At 34.9% G+C, this 22,734-nt stretch overlaps 1 protein-coding gene across 1 annotated transcript; it reads left to right on the top strand.

Moving 5' to 3' along the window:
* The first annotated feature begins 5,446 nt into the window (after positions 1 to 5,446).
* LOC136034835 (cytochrome c oxidase assembly factor 7 homolog) lies at positions 5,447 to 20,961 on the top strand. Its single transcript, XM_065716290.1, has 2 exons — positions 5,447 to 5,612; positions 20,326 to 20,961. Exons 1-2 carry the CDS (start codon positions 5,519 to 5,521, stop codon positions 20,913 to 20,915), a joined length of 684 nt encoding a protein of 227 aa, XP_065572362.1. The 5' UTR covers positions 5,447 to 5,518; the 3' UTR covers positions 20,916 to 20,961.
* The last annotated feature ends 1,773 nt before the right edge of the window (positions 20,962 to 22,734 follow it).

Here is a 22,734-nt window from a genome sequence, read left to right on the forward strand (position 1 = left end):
TGACAGGACATATTATTGACTAACCAATAAAGTGAACATACCATTCGATTCCTTTTTATCTACGAATATAATAATCGCTTCTATTGCAAATTCGAATTTAAGCACTTTTTTAGCTCTTAAAAATGACGAATTTTCAATTAAAGTATGAATTATCGCTTGTTTTCCGACAAAATAATACGACGTTTTCTCAGCGCCGTTTTCTAGGTCGTTTTCGACAAAATAATGCTACATTTTCTCAGTGTCAAAATTACTTATAATAAGGTTAGTTTATGTTAGATCAAAAAGTGTTTTAAATTTGAATTTGAAAAAATAGCGATTATTGTGTTCAAAAAGAGCATTAAAAAAGGCTTCGAGTGATAAGTCAATAATATGAACTGTCATATTTTTACTGCAGTAGTATGTGAATTAGACTGTTTTTCTCTCTTAAACCCTCTTGTAAATATAAAAGCAATAGGTTCTAAGAAACTATTTAAAATTTTAATGGTTTATTTTCAAGTATTGCTTATATTTGTTTCTAATTGCCTTAACAAAGTTGGATTTTCCACTCTTCTGCAGATTATAATAAAAGCCAGGTACAAGTTGAATGTTTAAGAAGGCTTGAAATCTGTCTTGGCATAAACTTAACCAAGGAATGCAACACTCACTTAGCAGATAAGCTTAATCACCACTTGGCACTAATTTCCCCTACTAATTACTACTGCTAACAACTCACTGGAGTCTGTCACAGAAGATGGACATTAATAAGTATTACTATATAAATAACTCTGTAAGTTTAGCCAGAGTCGACCCAGCTCTACATGGGTACCTGGAGAAATCTGGGGAAGGTAAACAGTAAGGGTGTGCGAAAGCACAGGATGGCTGGCCCCAAGCCCCCCATTGCACTTCCCGGCTGAAGGGCCAAGAAACAGAGATCATCACCGCCGGTAGGGACTGTAAAGTCTAATGCCGTATTCTTTACCTTTTACCTTTACTAAATAAATAGCGCTTTTCGTTCAGTCCGAAAATACAATGTCAAACATTTATCTTGTATTTTATTTATTAAATAGTGAAGATAAAAAGGGAGTTGCGAGTATTTTCCTAAAACCTCAAAAGGGTTACAATCAAGAAAAGACTGGGAATCACTGCTATAGAGCATCAAAGAATAAACTCTTCTTTTTTTCTACTTAAAACTGTTAAAATACACAAATATAAAAGATTGAATATATAATTTTAAAGTTAAAACTTAATGAATTCAAAGTTACTCTGGTAACCAATTGTTCAAAACATTTACTTAATGACAAAAAATGAAGAAAGTAAAACAACATAATACAGTAAGAGTGTGTATGTTCAGTAAAATGAGGCTAATAAACAAAAGGAAGGGTGTGATGTTGATTTATAAGCACCTGAGTAATAAAGGGGACAGGTCTTTTGATACATCTCTGTAAGGGGCTTAATAAGAGAATGTATAGGCAGAGGTGACTTTACTGGTGCGTGGGGCCTTGTGTAGCCGCTACTTCATGGAGCCTAGTCTCATGGTCGTAATGTAGCGGAAGCGATAATAATGCAGCATCGAGTGGGAGCGGTAACAGTGGGATTCCTAAGGTTTCTTTGGGAACATTGTGGTTTCGACAAGACGGCAGATAAAATAACTGCGTAACGATGAAGGGTGCTGCATGCGTTCTTTCGCTTATAAGTTATTCTTCGTGTTGACAATAGGGTGTGCACGACACTGCATTTCGTGTCATAAACGTGAATGTATTGCGTGTTCAAAAACGCTTCTACGCTGCCGTACAAAAAAAATTATACCGTGAACTCATTTAGCTTATTTCACTATTAAGAAGGCAAGTACAAAAATGTTCTATAATGAGCAGAGGGCCCGGTTGGTGCGAGGCTCAGTGCGATCACACCATATGCCACCCTCAAAGGCCAGCACTGTGTATAAGGCCTTGGTTAGACTTACTAAAGAGGACAAAGTTTAGGCAGATTGTTTTTTCAGTGCTGGTCAACCATAGTGAGAAGCGTAATACCTAACTTATATTAATTGCATTATAAATTGGGACCCCCTACGATATTCTGTATATTTAGGATAGTCAGTATAAATTATGAATCATATCTTATTAAACTTTCTTGGCTGAATAAAACTTGAAGATGACAGGGAAGGGTTTCAATTTTATTTTTGGAATTTTTCAGAAATTCCATTGTGGAATTTCGATTATTTTCATAAGTTCCACAAGTAAAACTTACGGTTAGTAAATAAATTTCTTGCATCAGGCTTCATTCGAACATCAACAGCATGCTAATCCATAGATTTTGTTGATTTTATGGAGTTTTTCCATATATTCTGGGATATTCTTCCTGGATATATACCAATGGTTATCCAAGCTAAAAATTGGGTCCCTTCGCTTCTTTGCTAATAGTTCAAAAACAAAAAAACTAAATAATTTCTAGATCATTCATTTTGTCGAACGACAAATTTATTACCTAGTCTATTCATAAAATATACACCTTGTGCAGGTAGATTTTCAAGGTGGATCGAGATTATTCCAAAAACTCTATAAACAGTGTTATTTTGTTCAGTTTTCAAAAATTATGATAAAAGATTGAACGACGAAAGATATAAAGTAATCTTGAAAGATTGAATTTTCTTTAATTTGACCGATAATTGAAGGATTTCAGAGCAGTTTGGGAATTCTCTTATTGATTTTAAGGGAATATTTCAGTTGAGATCGATTTCTATGGTATTTCAGGAATTGGAGATGTATCACTAATTTGCCGAATATATACCCTTGATTTTCGTATTCAGCATAATCGATTACATCAGATTGTATTCTTAAATCTTCTACTGCTTTCTCATCACCCGAAACCTAAGATATCAACATTTCACTCGCATGCCTCCTTGCCTAAAATAAATGTTTTTGCCTGACTCTTGGAAGCCGGAACCGATAGTTAACGAAAAATATGCCTTATTGCCTATTATCTTGACTGTAGCGTAAAAGCAAGGAGAAATGGAATTGTTTATAGATGGTCGAATCATCTAAACTTGTTTAGGGAGGATTTTTAAAATGTCAACTTATTTATTAATGCTTAATGCTTAGGCAGGATTTTTAAAATGTCAACTTATTTATTAATACTATTAGAATAGCTTTGGGTGTGCATAAGCATACTCCTCTGTCAAAGTTAATAATACTGTCTGGATTGGCGTCCCTAAGTGAAGGAGCATCCAGTCTAAGGATTAAATATTTCTCAGAAACCCAGGCTTATGGAGCCAAGCATGCTGTATATGCCCTAACTTTGCAGGGAAGTCAGCCTGTCCCAATGCCCATTCATCACGGAATCAGTTTCAACTGGAGGTCCCAAACTGGAATCAACATTCACTTTATGCATATCCCTTTACTGAGTCCCCTCCATTGGAAATGAGTCCTCCAAGTTGTCAAGTAGAACTTATCTCTATTAGTAAAGACTTGACACCTGATTATGAGGTCCAGACTATTTTGGCTGAATAGATCTCAAAGGTGTACCCCAACTATAGAAAAATATATATAGATAGATCTCTCCAGAGGGAAAGAGCTAGAGCAGGAGCATGTATCCCATCCCCAAATTTGAACATCTATTCTCCTCTCCCATTGAGATCTTCTATCTTGTCTGCTGAATTATATGCCATCCGCCTGGCCTTGGATGCACTTATAAATTATAACATGGAATCTAAAAATACACTCTGCCTCTCCGACTCTAAATCAGCATTACTATTGATCCAAAATATTAAAAGAATTGCTAATGACTAGGATTTATATTTTATTAGAAGGCAGCTTCTTAATCTTAAGATCAAAGGAAATGAGGTTTATTTTCAACATGTTCCAAGTCATAAAGGCATTAAATATAATGATATGGCTGATTCTCTAGCAGCAAAGACTTCCATGTTAGTTCCAAGTCCTTCCTCTGACTTCAATTCACGAGATATCATCAGGCAAAGATCCAATGTTAATCACAATAAATTAATTTTATCTCCATTTCATGCAAGATTAAATATAGTGCTATATTACCGGCTGAAATCAAGGACCCTACTTTTAAATAGTTAGTTATTAAATTGGAAGCTACATCATTCCCCTTTATGCCGAATCTGCTTTTCAGCAGAGGAAACAATCCAGCATATATTATTTGATTGCCAGGCTCAGAGTGAGGAGACTGTTGCTCTTAAGCGTTTCTGCTCCTTGGCTAAGATTCCAAATACTTATACAGCTATCCTGGATTCTAACCCACCATGGGAAATTGATCGTAAGATATTTAAGGCAGCAATTGATATCTTAAAGAAGACAAGATTTGTTTAATAATGAATAAAGTTTGAATAAGTCAACTTATAAAAGGACATGAGTTATCTATAGTTTTTGATTGTGCAGAAGAGAGTGGGAATGAGTAGGAAGAGCCGCATTGGTACCGGCCGGCCAGTGGCCTTAAACTGCTGGGGACAGGTACATCAGGTACTCGCACTTCGCACGATCAATAACAGTGTATTATTGTTCATAATTGCGTATATTCATTGTTTAGAGACTGGAGGAGAATGGCGCTTCCATTGGCTAGTTTTTCTGAAGAAGAAGTCAAAGAGGTGAAAGGACTTGTTGTTATTTTATATACCTTCCTACAAATTTTGGAACTGGAACTGCTTTGCAATATTGCCGTCTTAAACGAATTTTAGGAAGTGCTCAAAAATTGTGGTTGTAAAAAGGTGTTATGTTTATAAAAAGAAGCTTTCATTTAAATTCGATCGAAATCATCACCGATCAATTCACTCAGAAACCTGCTTGTTTTTGATTTACGTTAAAAGTTCTGACTTGGATGTCATTTCCATAGACAGAGGAATCGTTGATAAGGAAACATGTTGTTGTTCATTGCCTAGTTTAAGATCCAATTTAAAGCTTAGATTAAGTATTATTAGCTACAATAATGATCCAAATGTGCTATAAAGGGTTTTTTGAAAGGTCAAAATTTAAAATTTACATTTCATTAAATGGCCCATCCATTCATGAAACTTATTTAAGAAACAATATGTTAGTGCTTCTTGGAATGCAAAAGTTTCCTATATACGGACAACTTAAACAGAAACAAAGATTCTGCAGTGTCAAAAACATAATTATCAGGATTTTAAAGAATGTTCAAATTTTTCACTAAAAACAGGGTATTATTCGAAAAGAAGCACACATCATTATTTTCGCTAAAAGAGAATAAAAACTGAAAACATTAAAAAGGCTAAAGAAAGAGGAAATCAATGGGAGCAACGATTGATCAGGACAAAATAATAGCTGAAATACAATCCTATTTTGAAATTTTTTCAAGTGAGAGCGAACCTACACTTTTCTATGATTATTTATTATTTATTTCCTGTTTTGAATTTAAACTATATAATCGATGAATGTCAATAACCCTGCTTGATAGCGCTGCCTATTATTTTGCAAAAAGAGATGGCATCCAAGTTTTGGCAAGCCATATGATTTTCGATTTCATTTTTCTTGGCATAGTAATTAAAGAATACTGAATACAAGACCAGATGAGTCTAAAAAGGGAAGAAGAGGTAAAAGAATATATTCAGAACCTAGGAACAGAATATAGATTTGGATGCTTTCATGAAAAAAAGCCAGAAGGTAAATGACTGATACTTCAAAAACTTTACAATGGTCATAGGATAGGTCTAGCTTTATCTACATCGTTCTTTTTATTGCATAACCAAACCATCCAGGGAAGAATTAGGTTGGTAAAATTATAGATTATGGTCTTCTATTGATCTTGGGAAGTAGATGAGTCATTAAAGTCTATTCATATTATTTAGCCAGGAAGAAAATGAGTACACCACTTCATTCCTCCTTTTATGTTATTTCCAAATTAAATAATTGCTTCTGGGATATTTTTTTTGATCCTTTAATACAGCCCAAAAAGGTAACTTATTACCTTGTCTCTAGCTCTTAGACTATCATGCAAAGTTAAAAATTTGTTAAAAACTAATCAAGATCTTTAATATTAGCTTTAAGCAACTCTTTATGATGTTTCAGGAACCTCTTAGCAACCATAAAAAGATAAAAAGAAAAAGAGGATACATCAGTGCTAACTACCCACAAACAAAATTATGAGTGCTTGTTATTTAGTATGGGAATTAGAACTTTCCTGTTTAAAGCTTCAGAAATAGTAATTCCAATGGTGTGTTTTACTTTGCTTAAGAGATTTGAAGAGCTTTAGATTTCTCATGAATTTGTTTTCATAACAACATTTTATTATTAAGACCAATGACTATGCTTAGGTTAAGCAGATAAAAGATTATGAAGTGTTAATAGCAACTTCAACCAAATATATCATAGTGTATAAGCTATGAGAATTGAGTTTCAATTTTTACATTTTAAACTGCTTTTTCTTCTAAGTATGTGTGAAAAACAATTTGTCAAGTAAATAATTCCCATATTGCTCTTAAAATAATGATATTGAGGAAAATTCCTACAATATCACACTATAGAAATGAGAATAATGGGCTTCCTTGTTCAACTGACTAGTCCTTGAACTGTGAAATTTTAATTGTTGTTTACTTCTTCAATAAGTACATTAATATGGTTCTGAGTATAAATCTATTAGCAAACATAGTAAATCATCATCACTGCACCCCTTAGAAGCATCTTCCAGTCTTCACTTAACTCTGGCACTATTCCATCTGATTGGAAAGAGGCACATGTGGCCCCCATTTTCATTAAAGGGGACAAATCCAGAGCAGAGAACTACAGACCAATCAGCCTAACATCCATTGTTGCCAAACTTCTTGAGAGAATTGTGAATGATGCAACCCACAACCATCTTATGACCCACATGATACTTTCTAATAACCAACATAGATTTTGTCACAATAAGTCAGTGGAAACCAATCTACTTGAAACTTATAACATCATCACCAAGCTCCTCAACACTGGTATACCTGTTGACTCAATTCTCCTTGATCTAGCCAAAGCATTTGACAAGGTCCCCCACAGAAGGCTTTGCATAAAGCATCTCTCTGCAGGCCTGAACCAGATGATGGTCAATTGGCTCATGTGTTTTCTCACTAAACACACACAAAAGGTCAGACTGTTTAGATCAGGTGGTCAGAAGATATACTCCAAACCTTGCAATATCATCAGTGGTGTCCCACAAGGTATAGTCCTTGGCCTAACCCTCTTCGTAATTTACATCAATGATTTAGTCACCAGGGTCAGCAAAAATATCATACTATATCAACAAGTGGGCTGAAGAGTGGTTACTGTAATTCAACATCAGCAAATGCTGTGTCTTGCACTTTGGACCTAAGAATGAAAATGCAGTGTACTCAATGTGGGATCCTGAGAAGCAAACAAGGATTGATCTTCAAACCCATAGTGAAGAAAGGGACTTAGGTGTACTTGTTGATAATCAGCTCAAGTTTCACTCCCACATGAGGAATGTGGTTTCTAAATCTAATACAGGACTTGGCCTACTCAAGAGATCTATTGCAAACAGATCACCCAAAGTCTTTCTTAAACTTTATAAGGTCATCATAAGACTGAACCTTGAATTTGGAAACTGCATAGCTGCTCCCCAATATAAAGGTGACATGAGACTTCTTGAGGGCATGCAGAGGCATGCCACTAAGGTTATAAATGGGCTGAAAGACCTCCCCTATGATGTATGACTAAAAAAAACTCAAATTACCCACTCTGGTGTACCACCACAGACAAGGTGACATGCTGCTTACCCATAAACTCTCTAATGACACATCTAGTCTCCTCAACCCAAATATGTCCTACCATTCCCATACAAAAGGCCATTCAAAGAAACTTCCTAAATGCCATATGAACACAAGAATACAGCAAAACTTCTTCTCCAAAACAATTGTCAACAACTGGAATTCCCTCTTAGAGTCTACAGTGTCAGCAACCTCACCTATAACTTTCAAGAAGTCACTGGATAGCAAGTGGTCATGCAGGAACTGGAAATACTGCCAGATGAGTAGCAGATGTCAGTCATCATCACTCACAGAGCAGCACAGATCCATTGGACCTTATTGCTCTGAAGTGCAAATAAAGGTAATTAAGGTAAATGCAAAATTAATTTTGTAGCTCTGAACATCATGTAATAATGTTGAAGTAAAAAAGGGCATGTTTGTACCTAAAAATGTTAACATTTCTTTTTCATCACAAGGAACCTTCCTTTCATGCCTGCATAATAGAATTTAATGAAGAAAGGAATAGTCCTGTGGGTCTTTCATTTGACATATAACAGACTATTTTTTCTTTAATTTATGGTCTTTTGAGAAATGAAGAAAATTAAGAACAAAAGACAAAAAAAAGTATTTTTTTTAAGATGCCAGCACACTTAAACCATGTGATTCACAGAAATAATTAAGTTGGAACCTAATGCTATAGTTGTGTTAATATTAGAGCCACTATATTTTTTTGGTGTTCAAAGTCCAAAACAGTGCTTTCCACTTGTATTATTGTGAAACTTTGACTATCTTTTGAAAGTTCTCAAATTAGCTACCTCATCCTGTGTAAACATCTTGGAAAAGTCTGAAACAAATGTACAAAAATGTTTCCGCTGAGTAAGGTCACCTATGTACATTTCTAAGGGAGGTGACCTCCCCCCTGTCCCCTCTTCTATTCCTGCTGCTCCCCAAACAAAGCTACACCTTGTCTCAATTCCTAAGCATTGGCACTTTCCAGAATGGGAAAATTCTAAGTATAAATTTACCAACAAAACTCCCAAGAATAGATCCAGAGCTTTAATGATCCCTTGGGAAAGTATTTTGAAGTAACTACATCCACTCATTCCCCCTCCAAAGGAAGCTGGCCTTTGCTGATCTTCTACTATCTTAGTTTTAAAGCTGGAACCTTGGTAAATAGATCTAGGCCTACAGCTTTAATAAAGCACAAGAATGATATTGTTTTGAGCCTCTTATCTTTGCATAATTCTTATTTATTGGGTTTTAAAGATTTGTAGATATATATTTTAGATTTAAAAAAAATACCTTTTAAGTCCTGAATTCATTTCTGAAAGTTTGATTCACCTAACTCAACTACTTTAACAGACAGCAAGAAGCCCTCAAGCATAAAAATTAACTCTGACTATTAAATACTGCATTTTATGGTAAATTTCTAGTTTAGAGTAGGCCCAAAATGGAGTAGTTTGGGAATTTAGGGCCCAAAATAGACCCCACAGAGCTACAATGGTATTCCCAAGCTACTATGTTAAGCCTTTTCTTATTTCTAAGGCTCAGAGGATTGCATACATGACAAGTCTATACCCATCTATAATATTTGTGTTAGTACAGCTTAATGGTATGTTTGTAATAAAACTTAACTGCCTATGCCACCTACAAAATGAACCAACAAAAAAGGGAGGTACAAGATGAGTTCAATTGGAAGTATAAAATAAACAAAAATAGGGCACAGAATCACAAGTATAGCAGGATGACGTATCTTTTTTCTTTTGTCCTTTGAAAGACCCACACTCCTTTGAGACAAACACCAAGCAATCACTTGGACCAAACTCAACTGGCTTAAGCAATATTATTGACAACCTTCATAAAGATTTATTTAATAAGGTGCGAGGCTTGCTTCTTTTGTGCACTACTGCTCACATAACAACTACTTTTATATATCTTCTACTTTTACTTCTTATAAATTTTCACAAGGCATGCATAAGAAGGTGCTAGGTTTTCTTCTTGTATGCACTACTACTGACAAACAACTTATGTCTTTCTCTTACACCAACTCTGCCTATGGATTGAATCTTTCAGGTGGCCTGATAGCTTTTGCAATCTGTATTCTGGCTGGTTCAGGAAAATCCTTATCCATAGTACAGGTCATACTGCTAGGTCTCATCTCTGATGGCATAGGAAGCACCCTAAGACCTTTGATTGGTGTTATGTTTGTTGATGTTGGTGTTAGTGGCATTTGGGATAAGGGGCGGGGGGCTGCAGCTTTTGTGATGTGAATCTGGTGGAGACATGCAATCTTTCCCAGGAACCTTGGTGGAAGATTTGTTCTGTGGCAAAGCTGACCTGGATTTGCATTAATGATCATGAGACTGTATTCTAAACAGCCTTGAAGGTGTTGTCTGTTCCTTCTAATCCCTCTTCTGTTTCTACTATATGTGATCTTGGCTGCTTTGAAGAAGAAAAAAACATTGCTGGATTCCAAACACTTTGTAGAGAAGTTCAAACAAAAGAATAATCCCCTACTTCAAGAGGGACTGAAATATGGCTGATTCTTCATAATTGCTGTCATTGCATTCTCTAAATCTAGCAAAATGATCTTTCCAGTTGCAGAGTATCTGTAAGTGTATATGGACTACCACACACTACTTTCACTCCCTTGACTTCAAAATAGTATCTTCAAATAGACAGCAGTTTTTCTTTGTCTTCTAAAAGCAGTTCTTGAAAATAAAAGTAAATTTGTTTCAGCATTTAAAGCACTATGAGAGCAATTATTTCTGATGACAGGTTGTGGGAGTAATTACTTGAGCTGCCTGTCCCCAGCAGTTCAAGGCATACAGGCTGGCCAGTACCAATATTGCTCTTTGTACTTACTCTTACTCTTTTCTGCAGTGTAGAACCCTATTAACAAACCAAAACATTTTCCATGTCTTCTTCATGGTTTAGTAAGCACTAATCAATTTCTTTTCTTTAAGATCTTAATGGACCACTTAAATTTCTTTCTATCACCATGAGAAGGGAGGTTAGAATTCAGGATTGCAATGAAAGTATTAGGTATTTTAGCCAAGGAGCACAGGGACTTGAAGGCAATAGTCTCCTCACACTGTGGCTTACAATCAAATAAGACATTCTGTATTGTTTCATTTGTTGAGAATCAGACATGGCATAGAGGGGAATGATATAGCGTCCAATTAAATGGCAAATTGTTGAGAAGAAGGGCCCCTGATTTCTGTCAGTAATATTCCACAGTATGCAGTCTAGTATGGAAAAGCAATGAAGCCAGCTTATTGTGACTAACTTTAGATCTTTGCTTAATATTGTCTCTTGTATTGATGTCAGAGGGAGGGCTTTAGTCAAAGGAGGAAGCCATGGTTACTAGTAAATCAGCAGTATCATTATATTTCATATCTTTATGACTTTGAACACTCTGAAAATATATCTGATTTCCTTTGCTTCGAAGATTCAGAAGTTTCCTTCTATTATTATACAAGTCTATCATTGGCAATTCTATTAATAGGTTTGATCAAAAGTATTGCCAATTTCGAGTTGTATAGGCAAAGGATATTTTCAGGTTTTATGTAACAATTTATAAGGACCTCTAGGGTAAGACCAATAGCCCATAATTTGGCTGACAAAATGGAAGATTCTAATGGAAGGGGAGAATAAGGGTTAAGGTCCAGGGATGGGATACATGCATCTGCTCCAGCTCTCTCACCCTTGACAGATTCATCTGAATAAATTTTTCTATGATTAAGGTACAGTTTTGTAATCTGTTCAGCAGAAATTGTCTGAACCTCATAATTGAGTATCAGGTTTTTATTTATTGGAATAAGTTCTGCTTGACAATTGATGGGCTATTCCCCAAGGCGTTTCAGTAAAGGGATGTGCATAAGGGGAACATTGACTCCAATTTGAGACCTCCAGTTGAAACTGATTCTAAGATGAATGGGGGCATTGGTGCAAACTGACTCTATAGCAAAAGTATGTCTATACACAAGATGTTTGTTATCATATGCCTGGATTCTCAAGAAATATTAATTCCTTTTACTTGATGTTCTTTCACTTAGGAACAAGACTTTCACTTATCAAGACAATAATTTTAATGTGGACACTGGAGTGTGCTTATGCAATTCCAAAGCTATTCAAATAGCAGAATTATGTAAAGATTCAAGGGTCTTAAACTCTTATTCTAAATAATGTATTTATTCAGTTTTCTCACTATTTCACAATTTTATAATGCTATTGATTGGACTAAAATAAAATACAGGTTTAGTGAAGAGATGGGATGCTTCAGGCAATAAAAAACAATTAATAAATATAGTCTTTAGGGCTGAATCTGCCCTCATTAGGGGTAAGATAGAGCACAATTTCCTCAGTACAAACCATTGCACTTGAAAAACTGCTGATTGGAGAATGTTAGAGGATTGGAGAACATATGTGTAAACTTTTTCCTAATCTTGATAGGTCTATTAATCTCACAGATAAAACTGAACAACATATTGAGAAATCTATCTTAAATTTTGATTTTCAACTGTTGTAATACCAGTAAAGAGATGCCACAATCTATTCTGTGAAGTTCTGTTCTTAGTGCTGAACCCATGAAATTCTTAAAGCTTAAACATCACTTAATACAAAGTCTCTTGAACATTAGAGAAGACTTGGACTTTTTTAAACAAAATAAGGCTGCCATGAAGAAATAAAAGTTTGATTTAGCTGGGACATTCCAAAACCAAAACCTAGCTATAGTTTAGGTATCAAATGTAATTGCTTTGGAAGTTGTAACAAACAAAAGCCCTACTCAACTGCAGAAACCCTTACCAAACATTTTTATTAGGTGAGTTAAGCTTGTTCTTGGAGAAGCAAGCAAAACTGAAATGTATAAGATGTTTTCATTTAATGACACAATTCAGAAATGCATTTCAGGCATGACTAAACTCTCAACTAGAAAATTAAACTAAAAAATCTGAAAGTTAAGAATATTATGAGAAATAGTAAGTATATTTTTTTTAAAACTAAACTGACAGCAAAAAATTGTTTGGATTGTGGACTGATGGAGTACCAATCATGCTTGAATTGAAGTCAAACCATGTGAAAATTAGAGGGTCTGGACTGCATGCCATAGAAATATACTGCATTATTCATCAGTTTGTCTTTGATACCAAGACTTTTCTAAAATCTTTGCAAGAAGTACCCAACTGATTGCCAATTGTAAAATGTGAAAATTGCCAATTGTATAACATATAGTGCCCTCAATACTCGTCTCTTCAACTAAGAAACAACATGAATTCTGATTATGAACTTCTAAACTGCTGTTTCCTGGCTGCCAAAATGAAATGTTGTTGGCCATGTATTTGAATTGCAAAATGAAGTCAAGAGGTGCTTTAATGATAAGACCTAGATCAAAGAAATATCTTAATTATCTGACATCTGGAATCTACAAAATTAGCTAAACTTAAAAACTGAAAGGTAAAGAAACTTACATTATTTAGGCTACTTCGAAGATAATATTCAGGCTTTTATATTAGAGCTGCAGAATTAATGCTGTGAGGTAAATCATGGACATTTTGCCCCCTGTAGCTCAGTGATCTTCAAACTATTTCAAGGTGTAGGCCCCCTTTATAGCTGTGTAAATTTCCATGGAACCATTAATGAAATTGATTTAAAATCACTGCTTAGATTAATTTTGAATGCTAAAAAGGTAAATTACTAAAATGCATTTTCAAAATTGATTTATAATAAACTGATTTATAATAAAATCCAGCACAAATATAACGGTATGCAATAATTAAACAAAACTGATTTACGTACTTGTGACTGGGGGTGGGCCTGCTTGCCCCTGTAGAATACACTAAATTCCAGTATAGTATTCATTGTTTGCAGATGCATGTCATTTCCAGCTTGTTTTTAGTTTGTTTTTAATCCTATGTATATTCAAAATTAATGTTCCCATAAATATGTTGAAAAAAAGGCATTAACGTTTTCCAGATATTCACTGAATTGTTTCATCCATACTTTTGACAAGTTTGTATCTCAAATTCAGTTTGTATCTGAAATTCATAATTCAAAGTTAAATCCATTAATATGTGTACTAATTGTTCTCTTTCTTTCAACATCAATTTATCAGAATTATTGTGATATTGAAATTGATCTTGAATCTTTTTATATGGTTCTGTTGTTCTGGGAGGTATGTTTATGTTGTATGTTTTAATTTTATAATATGTTTCTCAATCAATTGTTGGATGACATTACTTGTGACTAATGAATTTTCAACTTTACAGTTGTTTAGCATTTAGAAACATTGTATGTAACTTAATTTCATATAAGATTCCTATAGGTCTGATTTCATCAGTAAGGAATTGATTTTGTGACACGTTTTGATAGTGTTGACATTAACTCCTTGAAGTGGTTTATTGTATTCATAAAAAAAAGAATGTATCTGCCAAATAGCATACAATTTGAAACCATATTTCAGTATCAAGTTTGCAGTATTTTTGTATTTTTGTTTATTTAAAAATAATGTGACTTCAGGTTTTAATTCTACTAACTAGTTTGAATTTTGACTTGACTCCAGCTTAATCCATGTTTTTCCATGTACCAATTAGTCATTTTGAAAATTTCTTCTCCAGTATTCCTTCTTACAAGGGGTTTACGAAACGGCATATCTTCTGGCACTGAAGAATTAAAAGCATAGTAAACCTGTACATTTAGTGTAGAACGAACTGGAATGCCTGTGGTTCCATACAACTGAAATGCAAAAGGATAGCTTGACATTTTCGGATTATTTCTGAAAACATTTTTACAAAATACGCCATTTTTCAGTTAGTCTTACAATTGTAGTGTCCAATAATGGCATGCTGTTCACTTCTTTTCAGATAAATCTCTTCTAATTTGCGAGATGTTACATCAATAATGAAGGGTTTTGTAAATTTTTTGACAACTATGTATGTCCTCAGCCTCTTTTCCAATGCAATAGCTTCTGTGGAATGAAGCGTCAAGAAACGTTTTATTATTTTTAAATATTTTATGTTTAATATTTTTAATTTTATATTTTTAAAGTATCTCTGTTTTGTTCTTCAATTGACGATTTTTATGTTTGAAATATTAAACACCAAAGATTTGGATGACTTGTTTTAATTTGTTTCTTCAATTTTACTGAATTCAAACTGCTATTACATGTTACCTTTTTAAATGCTTCATAAAAGCTATTTGGTTCATTTTCTTCTACCCAAGTAGATCCAAACTACAAATAACTTTTTCATATTTTTGTGTCCATTTACTCTCAGATAAGATTGGTATCTTTGTAATAGGTACTTTGATAGGTGCTTCTTGAACTTCATTTGACAATGTAATGTCACTTGCATGTCTTGTAAATGTTTTTGAACTTGCAATACTATGCTTTAAAGTTCCCACTTTTAATCAAATATCCATTTTGCAAAGGAATTGCAAATATTAAAAGATATACTCTTCAAAATCAATTAGAGACTGATTTTCATGCAGAATTATTTTTACTTATAGGGATCAATTTTCATGCATAATTATTTTTGCTTTAATTTTATCTCTCCCATGTAAATTTACATTTACTTGTATTGAAGCCAAAAACTATTTTCCAAATACAGGTTTGTTTGTCACCACTTATTTTTGAAAGCTAATGAAGAATATCACAGTTTCAAGAACTTGCTTTTAACAGTACAATAAAACTCTTGTGGTTCTATTTGTTGCTGAGAAAATTTTTAATAAACAAAAACATACCTTCGCCTTTGCATTACAGTTCGTATAACAAAAAAAAAGAAGAAAAAATCAAGGTATTAGCAGCGCCAGGTACTCTTAAGCGTCTGAATTGCCGATAGTCTTTTACATAGTTCTTCAAGTGTTAATCTCCCCTTTCGTATTGCCAGATTAGTCAGTCGTGTTTTATTGGGGGCAAGATTATATTTTCACACGTAATGTCGGCAATGTTGTTGCTTGTGAAGGCATTAGCGTCAATATTAAAGGAGTCTGGGTGATCAGCAAGGAAGAGATCAAGACGAGATGATCCGTCTTGGCCATGATAGGTCTTGAATTCAATAAGTTGTTCAAGTCCACACAGTTGAGACAGATGACACGGATCTTATCCTCCTGATCTGTATTTTTGCTAAGAAGCCATATGCTATGATGGGCGTTGAAGTCTCTATGGAGGATGATGGCAGATTTAGAGCATTTGCCCCAAATGTAATCAAGGCTAATCTGGCAGGTTTGAGGGTTATTTACAGTCCAAATGATAATGGACTGGTTTAGATGGATCATCATAACCCAAAGATCTTCTTTGCCTAAGAGTTTAGGAGATTCGGAGTTGAGTATGGGATATGGCTTTTACTATAAACAGTGATACTTTCTCTTCTATATTTTGTGCTGTTGGTGCGTACCCAATCTCGCCTGAGGAGCGTGTATCCCTGTGTGGCAACCTTGCTGTTCTGTATCTTGCAGTAGAGACTGGTCTCGGTAATGCACATCATAGATGGTTTTTTGAAGTTTGCAAAATATAGGGAGTGGTTAAATTTAGTTCTTAGGCCTCGCACATGGCTTTGGGCTGCCGTAAACAGGTTCGTTTAGAACGTCAGTGTGTGTGCCAAATGTCATCTATGGGATGGACTTTTCAGAGATTAGCTCACGAGTTAGAGGGTACTACAAGTTATATGGCTCTCCATACCACTGTTATTTATTCTCTTCACAAAAATAAGTCAAAGTGGTATAATTAATAATTTATTTTATATACAAATTGTTATAATAATTTCCAAAATTATTAAATTGTAATTACCTTGAATATGTCTGTTGAATTATGTAATATGTTTTCCCTTCAAAGATAGACTAACCTAATAGCAAATAGGAGAGTGGGCATTCTTTCGTCCTAGGCCCATAGGACTGACAAAATCAGCTGTTGTTTGGGTGCCTATTTTCAAATTCTTAAAGTACCATGGACACCAAAATGCAAACATTTCTTCCTCCTGGATCTGTCTTACGTCTATTCATACCTGAAAACTGGTATTGTCTACGATTTTTCTTTTGGCTGTTATAAAATTATAAAGAGTTTTTTTGTTGTGTAACTTCTCTCCTTTGTTTTTATGGAACTAAACCCCAAAGTTTCAATGTTTTATTATTATTTATTTATCACTTTTTCCCAAGAGGTACTTCATATGGAAAGGGTGGTCAAATAAACTTTGAAGTGGGCCCGTTCGATCAGGAATTATTAGCTCTTGTGCCTTTTAAGAGCAAAAGTGATTTCAGGGACCCCCCTCTCTTCATTGCCTTCTTTTTCCCAAAGGCATCAGATCAAATTTTTGAGATAGTTACTTTTGTTCGATGAATTTTTATGGAACTGAATCGTGAAAAGAAACAAGCGGAAGGTTTTCTCTTTTACAAACAAGCCCAATCAAAGGTTTTTAACACTCAATTTATCGGCATCTGACCAATTAAGTATGGATGAATTTTTTGATGTAGGAATTGCGTCCTCAGTGCATGATATACTCGAGAAAAATTGTTATCTCAATTTTGGTTTGTAATGCATCATTTGAATCCGTAAAGTTTTCATCCAAGAGAGTTTAAGAGAGAAAAATGGGTTTAATTTAAATAAAACAGTGACTAGCATACTAAAAACAATAGCAACAACAAAACATTAATTAATAACAAATTTTGAATATTTTGACTCCACATCCAGGAGCCTTTATCAACAGGAAAAAAAAGTTAGTCATTTAAAAAAAAAGATAAAGAACAATACAAACAAGAGAAAAAAAAGAACAATAGTCAAAGAAATAAATAAAATTCACATCTTAATAAAACTTCCAAGTTATGGAACAACTACAATCACGAATAAGAACACCAAAATCTTTAGATAATTTTCGTCTGTAAGATTGGATTGGCAATTGGAATCAATTGAAAATAAAACCCTATTTTTATTTTTTTTAAAACAGTTCACCACCCTTGGTTAAATTTACAGGTTAAAACCCTTGAACTATTTAGATATGGCAATGTGGTCTAAGAAACTCTTGCATTATAAATCCAGTAATTTTTTTTATTTCCAAACTTAGCTGCTGGATGTGGAGTTGAAATATCCGCAATCTCTTTTTGTTTTGTTGTTGCTTTTGTTTTTAGTACGCTTTTAGTGTGATTGTTATGCTTTATTTAAATTAAACCTGTTTTTCTCTCTTAAACTCTCTTGTAAGTGGAAAGGCAGTGGGGCTTAAGAAATTATTTAAAATTTTGATGGTCTCTTTCCAAATATTGCTTCTACTTGCCTTTACAAAGTTGGATGTCCAACTCCCCTGCAGGTCGTGGTAAAATCCAGGGACAAACTGAGTGTTTGAGAAGACTTGAGATCAGTCTTGGCAAAAACTCAGCCAAGGACTGCAACACTTAATTAGCGAATAAGCTTAATCATCACCTGATACTGATTTCCTCTACTAAGCACTACTATTAACAACTCACTGCAGTCTGTCACAGAAGATGGACATTAATAAGTAATACTAAATAAATTGCACTCTTGTGTTTAGTCTGAAAATATATTGTCAAACCCCTTATCTTGTATTTTATTTGTTAAATAATGCAGATAAAAAAGGGAGTTGCAAACATCTTTCTAGAACCTTAAAAGGGTCGCAATCAAGAAAAGGCTGAGAACCACTGTTATAGAGTGTCAAAGAAAAAACTTTTTCTTTCTTTTTGCTTAAAAATGTTAAAACTTAAGTTTTTAGCCCAATGTGTGGATTTTTGTACATATACGCTCTTCTAGCTTAATTTGAACGGGGAAGAAGGGTTTCTGGTGGACACTCCTTGGCATCTATGTTAACAAATATAAAAGATTGAATATATGATTTTGAAGTTAAAACTCAATGAATTTAAAATAAGTCTGTTAGCCTCTTTTCAAAACACTTACTTAATGACAAAAAAGAAGAAAGTAAAAGAACATAATACAGCAAGAGTGTCCATGTTCAAAGATGAGGCCAATATACAAGAGGGGAGGTTATGGTGTTGATTAATAAATACCTCAGTAATAAAGGGGCCAGGTCTTTTTGATGCATCTCTGTAAGAGACTTAATAGGGGAATGTGTAGGCGGAAGCGGCCTTACTGGTGCACGGGGCCTCGTGCAGTCGCCTCTGCGCTGAGCCTAACGTCGTGGTCATAATGTAGCGGAAGCAATAATAATATAGCCTTCAGTGGGAGCGGTAACAATGTGATCCCTAGGGTTCAGCGGGAACGTTGTGGTTTCGACAATACGGTAGATAATAACCGCGCAACGACGAAGGGTGCTGCATGCCTTCTTCCGCTTATAAGTTATTCTTCGCGCTGACGGTAGAGTTTGCGCGCAACGGCTTTTTGTGTCATAAAAATGAATGTATTACGCGTGTAAAAACGCTTCCACGCCGCAGCAAAACCAAAGTAAATTATAACGTAATTTCAGTAAGCTTAATTCACCATTAAGAAGGCAAGTGCAGAGACGTTCTATAATAAGCGCGGGGCCCGATGCAGTTTTGCCACGACCAAAGGATGGTACTGTATATAGGGCTTCGGTTAGACCTACTAAAGAGGACAGAGCTTAGGCAGATTTTTTTTCCATGCTGGTCCTTAGTGGGAAGAGTACTAACGTTATTTATAGTAATTGCATTGGAAAATTAAAAAAATCGCATACTATTCTGCGTATTTAGTCAAGATACATACGAATTATGTAATAGTTGTGTTTTGCCGAGCAACTTCCTTTAGGTCCATGGAAACCGCTTCTCTAAAATAAAACCGAGCATTCGGATCTTTGCAGCAATTCATCAATTGCAAGACATAGAACCTAATGTTTTTTCTCATGTAAGGCTTCACAGAGTATTCCTATTAAATGATTGGTTATCAATCTGACAAGACTGTATGGGTTTCATTTTGCCAAAATTTCACTCGTTCTAGAATTCTCTCAATATTCTAATTTTAAACCTTTCCTAGGTATATATTTTCAATTGTCTTAGAATGACTCTGTCTTCTAGGTTTTGACAAGTCCAGAAAACTTTCTTTGAAGGAATGTCTTCCCAAAGAATAGATATAGAAGAAGAGAGAGTCCATGATTGTGCAGAATGGGTTGTAGAAGCTCTTTCTGTAATAGAAGATGTCAAAGACTGTGTAAAATTCATCAGTATAAGCAATGTTTTATGTCCATCAGACAGTTTTGTATATTTGAACTTGACAATTCTGGAAGGCGAAGACATGTGCATTCGTCTGTGTGAACAAGGGTTTCAAGTTACTGGCAAAGTACATGATTCAACAAATGATCCTTTACCCCAAATTTATGAAACAATTTATTCATTGTTAGACACAGTCAGTCCTAAGTATAGAGAGGCATTCAGTGATAGTTTAATTAGGAAATTACTTGTTCTACAAAATTCGAGGAGAGGTAGTAGCTGCTCATGATGCAGCTGAACAGTGTATTAGCTACTATTTATGATGGATGACAAGAGGTCAATTAATCACCTTAGATTACTCTCTATTGGATGTAAATAAATTGTAGAGAGAATATTAGCTGCTCGTAATACAGCTGAAGTTTAGTGTTTTATTTTTTGAAGGAAAAATATCTAAAAAAAATAACAGCAGCTTATTCTGGTTCTTTGTACTGAACTGGTTACTATCAGAGTTCTTTTTTTTCTAGTATGCCAACTTCTTGGAGAATACTTTGAAGCAGTAACTAAAGATCTTGAGAAAGCAGCAAAAGTCTTCAAAAGTAATTGTGACGACAATAAATTTCCTAGAAGCTGCTTTAAGTATGGTGGATTTGCATTTATTGGGCAGGGCTGTAAGGAGGATAAAGATGCAGCTTATGATTATTTCAAGAAAGGTTGTGATTTAGGAAATGCACCTTCTTGTCTAAATCTTGGATTGCTGAATGTAACCAATATGTCTGAAATCAAAGTGGATAGGCCAAAAGATATGAAAGCTGGAATGGAATATTTGCAAAAAGCATGTGATGGAAAGGAGCATTTGGCCTGTTATTATCTTAGTGGTATGTTTATATCTGGTGTGCCAAACACGGTTGAAAAGAATATGAAAAAAGCTTTTGATTATTCAATGAAAGCGTGTGAGCTTAGAAATATGTATGCATGTGCAAATATTAGCCAAATGTATGCTAAAGGTGATGGTGTAGAAGCAAATGCAGACTTGGCAAAGAAGTACAAGGACATCGCTTTAGATATACAAGAGCAGGTGAAGTCATCACAACAAATTCAGTTCCAACAAACATAGTTAACTTTTGATTTCATTACTTAGAGGAAATAAAATTTAATACATATTATTATTTTTTCATCTGTTTGCTCAAGTAAATATGAAATGGATCTCCCATTGCAGTTACAATTCAATAAATACTGGAATTTTCGTTTATGGTAAGCTAATTTTGAATAAATAGTCTTACCTGTATAATTTACAGTTAAAAATTTCCAGTGGAAGAGAGAGCTACATGCATGGGTTCAATGAGGAAGGTATGGGGAGGATGGTTTGTGCCATCAGTAAAATTATCGTTCAGTATTAAGGGGAGGGTGGTGTAAAAATTTTCGCCATGATGGGGTCAAATGGCATAGTTCACATGCATATGGTTATTCCTTCTTACATGTGTAAGGATACTTCCACCTCCTTCTGGTGGCGGAGGTTTAGAAGGAGCCAAGAATTTTTGTAATGAATACAATGCTGCTAATACTGCTAACAATTCACCACAGCAGCAAGCCACCTGAGGCCAACACAGCTACGTACGCTCTTCCTCCATCACAATCTATTCAAAGCCTCCTTCTTTGCACCCTCCCAGGAAGTTGCCATTTCCTTTAAATCTTTCTTTATGGCATCCTCCCAACCCAACCGCGGACGACCTGCTTTCCGTTTATCTCTAGACGGTTGGCTGGAAAGGACAATCTTCAGCAATGCCATTCTTCATCTGCAAAATATGTCCTAGCTATTTTGACCTTTCTCTCATTATAGCCCTAGAAAACGGGATTGGACTTCACTTTTCGTACAGCCTACTGTTTGAAATAGGGTCAGACAGCCGGGTACCCAGAACAATTCGTAGGCAATTTCTGTGGAAAGCGTCTAGCAAATCTCCATCCGCTTTTCAGAGTACCCATGCTTCAAAGCCATATTTGACCACTGTCATCAGTTCATCACTGTAGCTTCCAAAATTTTAATATTGGTTTGCAGGCTTATCTTCCTATTCTTCCAAACTTTTTTAACTGTCAAAAAACACCCTGAGCTTGAGTATTCTACTTTTACCATCTTTACTAATAATACTACCAATATAAGTGAAGTTGTCCACCTGATCAATTTTTTTGTTACTCACCATCTCCTTTTCATCTTCACTTATTCCTAGCCTTAGTAACTTAGTGTTCTTAACATTAATTTTTAAACCTATTCTAGCACCCTAAACTTGTAAAACCTCTAAAAGTTCATTCATTTTTCTCACACTTTCATCTAGGATGCTTAAATCATCAGCATAATCTAAGTCCAGGAGTTTTTCCTCCCCATTTGATTCAGTGGTCTCCCATTGTCTTTTCTGTTCTCCTTAAGACAAAGTCTGTGAAAATAATCCATATAAAGGGGATAGAACACAACCGTGCTTAACTCCTGATTTAATACGAAACCAGCTCCTAGCCTCATTTCCTACCTTAACCGCCGCAGTGTTATTCTCGTATATAGCACTTCGCTAAAGCTCTTTTATCAACAGAATCTAACGCTTGCTCATAATCTATAAAACTGAAGATCAAAGGTGTTTGATAACTTAGGCACTTCTCAGTTATCAAACTATGAGAAAAAATTTGGTCGATACATCCTCTACCTTTTTTGAAACTGCACTGTTCTTCTGTCTACAACGTCTCTCAGTATAAAGACAATGAGCTTCTTTTATGTATAAATAGGGACAATCTGTTTTAAAACCAATGTTTTCTACACCAGTTTTTTTTTTTATTTCCTTACCATTGAGAAGGTAGCCTGCAGGTCAGCCTTAGAAATCTTATGAGATTTCTCCAAGTTATATCACTATCTTCCATTTTAAAATTTAATTACTTACCTTCTGTAAATAGTT

Source organism: Artemia franciscana, chromosome 13 (genome assembly GCF_032884065.1).
Source record: "Artemia franciscana chromosome 13, ASM3288406v1, whole genome shotgun sequence".
Classification (NCBI taxonomy): domain Eukaryota; kingdom Metazoa; phylum Arthropoda; class Branchiopoda; order Anostraca; family Artemiidae; genus Artemia; species Artemia franciscana.

Excerpts from the sequence above, each read along its gene's own strand:
- LOC136034835 (XM_065716290.1), top strand. The coding sequence starts at position 5,519 with ATGAGTCTAAAAAGGGAAGAAGAGGTAAAAGAATATATTCAGAACCTA. Across the intron at positions 5,613-20,325 it reads TCATGAAAAAAAGCCAGAAG|TATGCCAACTTCTTGGAGAA; the intron begins GTAAATGACTGA and ends TTTTTTTTCTAG.